This window comes from Gordionus sp. m RMFG-2023, chromosome 4 (genome assembly GCF_954871325.1).
Source record: "Gordionus sp. m RMFG-2023 chromosome 4, tfGorSpeb1-WG-v2, whole genome shotgun sequence".
Lineage (NCBI taxonomy): Eukaryota > Metazoa > Nematomorpha > Gordioida > Chordodea > Parachordodidae > Gordionus > Gordionus sp. m RMFG-2023.
Genome location: NC_088778.1, coordinates 23,755,436 through 23,761,435, shown reverse-complemented (window position 1 = coordinate 23,761,435; position 6,000 = coordinate 23,755,436). Strand labels below are relative to the sequence as shown.

The window sequence follows — 6,000 nt, the reverse complement described above, 5'->3', positions numbered from 1 at the left end:
TTATAATCTAAACTAACTATATTTTTATATTTATAAATGTTGATTTTTATATATTATTTATTATACATTTACATTATAAGCAAAAAAAAAATAAAATAAATTTGTTTCATTTGTTTCTAAAATTTTTTATAAAAGTAGCTAAGCTACTTTGAAAAAGTAGCTAATAGCGCACTTTTTTGACAAATAGCTATAGCGGTAGCGCGCTACTTTTAAAAATAGCGATTAACAACTCTGCAATCACATTAATCTCGATAAATTCCTCGATTTTATCTCTTGGTCTTCTAAGTTGTAATATAATAATATTTGCGATTCTAATTTCAGCCAAATCCATTTTTTTGAAAAATATTGCATAAAATTTTTGTGTAATAAATAATTTAATAATACATTCCAATGAAAAAATCAGTCATATTAAATTTAATAATGTATCAGCTTCAAGTGATTCTAATATTTCTCCAAGGGCATACAATATTGGCTCTTCCAGGATCAAAAAAGTGATGTAACTGCTGGATATCGAAGGCTCTATCTTGTCGTGCATGCTATTTGCAAATTCTGTCTATTTGGATATCTGAACATTTGATACACTCTAAAATTTAAATTCATGAAGCCCTTTTATATTTTTTTAAAAAATAGTTGCTATATGGTTAGGGAGGATTCCTTCCCCTCTCCCTTAGGCTACCCACCTGAGCCCTTTTATATTTTTTCAAAAAAATTTGCTACAGGGGGGTGAGATTTCTTTCCCTCTCCCCCCGCTGGCAATTCGCCTGCTAATACCATAAGTGGGATATAAATGGGGGCATTATTTTAATTCCACATTGGTAGTTCAGGTTTAAAAATATTGAACTATTTTATTCCTTAATAGGTTTGACAGAAGAAATATTATCCATCCATAACAAATCATTTTCAATTTTTTTTTCTCACATTATATAAAATTTATGAATTCAAAATTGGATCATGGGTAGAAATGTTCTTGACAAAAGTACCCTGGGTAAAAAAAAGCATTTGACAAATTGGGTATTTTTGTCTGACATTTCTGTGCTTGTCCTTGATTTTAAGAACTGAATTGAAATTAAGGGTTAGTTTATTATGTTATGTTATATAATTTTGAATATATTTTAAGATATTTTTATTGGTTAAATAAAAAAAATATTAATTTTCAAAATTATAATGGTTTGAGCAAATTCAATATGTATGTTATTAATAAATTATAATTATGTAGTTTAAAAAATTACCTAAAAAAAACGATTAAAAAAAAAATAAATATTAAAAAAAATAAATTAAAAATAAATAAATAAAGAGAAAAAAAAGAAACAAAAAACATTAACAAATTTTTTTATTTTTCATTTTTTTTAATAAAAAAATTATATATCTGAAAAAAAAGCATTTAATTAATTAAAATAAAATTAAGTAATAAAATACTTTAGCAGCAAATAAAATAAAATAAACATCAATTTTCAGCAAGCATATGATGAGCTTTTATAAATTGACAAATTAATGAAATAAAATCTAATCTCTCATGTCGCTCTCTTCTGATTGGAGGAAATCCTTTTTTTATAAAAAGACATAAATCTTTAAATATAAATAATTTTTTTAAAAAAAATTGAGGAGTAGCTCTAGGAATTCTTTTCTATTTATGAATCCTAAATCATCAATTTATCAAATCATCAATCTTCAAGCTCCTAGATTTTCGATATTATTCATATTTTATTATTTATTACCTTCTTATCGGACGCTAGAGACAAAATGTAAATTAAACCATAATTCTCATTGATTTTTTTTAAAAAAAAATATATAAATTCTTTCTCGAGATTTAGAACAAGTGGTGCAACAGCTGACGAAAGGCAATGGCTTACCCGGCACACGCCTAAATTTAATTTGATGAAAACATAAATATTTTGGTAGGGTGTTTTTAAAAAAATTTTTTTGCATCTTATATCATTTATTGTTCGCCATTTTTAAAAATTATGTTGCCGCAAATGTATTACAATAAGCATAGAATACATATTACCCGAAATCATATGTTTAAATTTTTCTAATAAAAAAAAATGGGCCCAATAAATGATTTAAAATGAAAAGAATAAAAGAACACCCAGCTTAACTATTTAACCTTTCCAATATTTTCTATTCTTTTTTAAAAGAGATCAAATTTTCAAGCTTGAACCAGTCTGCCCCAAATTTTTACAGCCCTGTCCGGAATCTATAAAATTTCGTTATTTTGGAATAATTTTGGCGTTATTTTTTTATAAATTGTTTCGAAGGTAAATTGATGAGCTATTGTAACTTTTTTAATGATCTTGGTGACAACCTTAATAGAAGAGCCAAAGTTCATATAAATTTAAAGTAAAATTATCAGGAAAATAAGAAAAATTGTTAGAAGAAATAAAAAATAAATTTACTCATTTACAGATAAAATTAATCTGGTCCATTTTTTTGGCTTAAAATATTTCGTTAATATATTAAACTCGTACAGTACCAAATACTATAGGAATTTACAGCTTGTTTATTATTAAATTTTGGCATATAAATAAACCAAATAATGAAATTATAAATCTTGCCTATTTTATTTAAAAATTTCTAGTTAATTTGTCAATTTATTTTATTCCATTGGTTTGCCCATGAGTGTATGTTTATTAATTATTATAATAATATTTATGTGCCAAATATTTATATATTTTTTTTTGGCTTACAACAAAAACATTTTATAATATCTCAAAAAATCTCGAGAAATGGCCCCGCTTAACCCAAATCCTTCTAAACCATCTTAATAATGCGAACTAAGTTCAATTGGTATCGTGCAAAGTGATCACAATTTATAAGCATTAATAAAAACGCAAACGGAATTGTTTTTTTTATAAAACACTCAATTAGGTCCTATATAAGGCAATGATACAGAGGCTCCCCAATGATTAAAATATAAAATGGATACGCACTTTTATGTATGTTTAAGAGGTTACCTTCCTGAATTTATCCCCCTGATATTTGGCACAATTTCATTGCGCCTCTAGGACCCTGGCCCAACCAAGGTGCCGTTATAATGAAACGAACCTTTTTATTTTGTAACCATATTCGAAATATTATGCCTAATCGCTAAAAGGAGTAAACTGAACTTTTATAATCTTTATGAACTAGTTTTAACCCTTTTTTTTCTATCTATATAAAGTTTTTATTAATATTTTTCTTATATATTTAAATTATTTTATATTGAAAAAAGTTTTTCAAAACTTTAACTCAACCGAAACCTTTATAATTTTTTGGCCCTGAACCATGAACCAGATCCTTTATATATAACAGTTTAGGCCCATGCTTATAAGCTAATAAGATGAGGACAAAAAACTTCGATCCATTTACGTGATATATTTAGATTCCGGTATTGGTTACTAATACCAAATGTATCTAGACATGATACATTACTCGAAAAGTATCATGTTACAATAACTTTTGTAAAAATGTATCTAACTATTTTAAAAAAACTGCCATAACATTCTATTCAGTTGACAAAGGCCAGTTTTTAACAATCTTGCTGGGAGAAAGATAGGACCTGCCATTGGTCTTGGATTTTTACAGAATATATCCACATTTTTATTTTTAAATGGTGACATAAGCTTTAAGCAAATAATTCATATAAATCATCTCTTTTTTTTAAAGAAAATAATTTAATTTCAAAAATTTTTTTTTTTGATGTTGATAATTGGCGATAAATAGATTTGTATTATTTTACTTTTCCCCCGCTAAAAATATAATATAATATTTTATTAAAATTATTGTTTATCAGGTCTTTTATATTAAAAAAAATAATAATAGGCAATTTTTATGAATATATTAAAAAAAAATATTTTACCTAAAATAAAATATCTTTTATGGCAAAGGTAAAAAAAATATAAATCATTATTTAAAATTAAAAGACGACTACATTCCCCGTATTTAAATACTATTTTTATATTATATAAGTATTTATTTTAATTTAAGAGCCAGGCTGGAGCTGACCGTAAAATGGTGTTATAAATCCGGGCTGGACATAAAAAAACTTTTTAGATATGAAATCTAGAACTGGCCGTAACTTTGGTTTAAATCATATGATGAAATATTTAAGACTATTGTTACATACGGAACGTAGGTGTCGGTTAAAAGTCACACATATTAAAAAAAATCTATTTTAAACCCATATATATATAAAGTATCTTATTTTGAAGAACTAACCCCATTCATATACTTGTTTTATAAAAATCAAGCAAATGAGACAAATAATATAAATCTTAAAAACGAACTTAAAAAATTATAAAAATTTAGCATTTAATATATCAGTGATGCAAAATCGCTCCATTTGAGCCGATTCTTAAAAATGGTTAACTCATTATTTTATCCAGAAAAATATTTCGCAAGCTTAGAAATTTTGGTCATATAGATTGTATAAAGGTTTGGACATCTATTAAACAAATCTCAAGGCTTAGACCTAATTTTCCAAATATTGAGTTAGCCATTTTACATCACTAATATCAATCCCACTATCCTACATCAGGCATTGGCCTCTCTATGTAGAGTAGATTCCTTTTCTTAGCCAATTTTTAAAAATTATTTTAGTATGGAGAATTATATAATTTACCGACATGACATGGTATTTTTTGTAACAAAAATCACTATATTTTTAAGATTCATTTTGACGATCATATTTTTGAACTTGCCTTTTTGAAATAGTTTTACAAAATGGCTAGCCCAAAATTGTATTTAAAAAAATCAAAATATTCTTCCTTGCTGGGCATGAAAAGTAGAATAAAATGGAAATCCGGGCGGCGTATTTTCTTTTTTTTAACTCGGGCCTTAAAATGAGAAGCTAATCCGTTGTTTAACAGCTCGAATTTTTGAAAAGGTTAACCCAATATTATAACCATAAAATATTAAGCAAGTCTAGATATATTGCTCATAGATTATGACATAATAGTTTGAGCATCTATTAACGAAATCTTGAGGCCTGCGTAATAATATTTTGTATCTTAATCTTAATTTATAATCGGCGAAATCGAGCTGTTTAACAACACTATTCAAAATCAAAATTTTATAACAACCTCCCAAATTTTTTTTATTAGTTTAGAAAAAAATATATATTAAAGACTTTTGAAAAAAACGTTTAAAAAAATAAAATAAATTAACTTTTACAAAATTTTAAACCGCGCATTCATAAAAAATTTTTAAATTTTTTTTCTTATATTCTAATTTTTTTTTGCTGAGTGGAAATTTATGAAAAGTTATAAAACGTAGTTAACTAGTTAAGTTGGTGCAAAATAATCCTGAACCCCAGATTGCTTTTCCATTATTTATTCATATTAAATTTCATATTTTTTATTTGCTTTCTTCGCAGTTCGCACTTGATATTTTTTTCATTTTTAAAATTTGGGAGTTTTTTTTGTTTTTATAGTATTGAAATTATTTATGATTATATTTTATTTATTTATATTATACCATATTCTTTGGATCTTTTTTTTTTGAGAGAGATTAAAATGAGGGAAAAATATAATGGGAACATAAATCAAAAAAATGTATTATAAACTTTTGGAAATTTTATTACATTATATATCCCTATTTTATACATTGAGTTAGTTATGTTAAGTAACAGATACTCTTAGTAGAGATCGGCAATCATGCCCCGGCCCAAATCCTCGCGTCTATTTTAAAAAAATAATTTCGGGTCGGGTCTGGTTTAAATTTTTAAATAATTTTGTCAAATAAATTGATACATTTTAAAATTCTTGCAAGAAACAAGGAGCTATCATTTTTTATTTGTAGAATATTTTTTTTACAATAAAAAATTAAAATTTTCTATATTTAAATTAATTCAAACCGGGTCAGACGGACAAATGATTTTTATATCGGGTTGGGCTTTTCGGGAGAAATAAAAAAATTTTCATGATCATGGGGGTAAAGACAAATTATTTTAAAAAAACATTTTGGGCCGGGCTTGAAAAATTAGGACCGATACAGATCACTGCTCATTACCCTTTATTGATTTTG

General features: G+C 25.6%; 1 protein-coding gene across 1 annotated transcript in view; it reads left to right on the top strand.

Annotated features, from left to right (window-relative positions):
- Positions 1-1,528: 1,528 nt before the first annotated feature.
- The window catches only part of LOC135927891 (uncharacterized), a 37,197-nt gene continuing 32,725 nt past the window's right edge, over positions 1,529-6,000 (top strand). Inside the window, exon 1 of the mRNA XM_065464135.1 lies at positions 1,529-1,742. Within this exon, the coding sequence (XP_065320207.1) occupies positions 1,631-1,742 (112 nt within the window). The 5' untranslated portion in view covers positions 1,529-1,630. The remainder of the gene's footprint in view (positions 1,743-6,000) is intronic.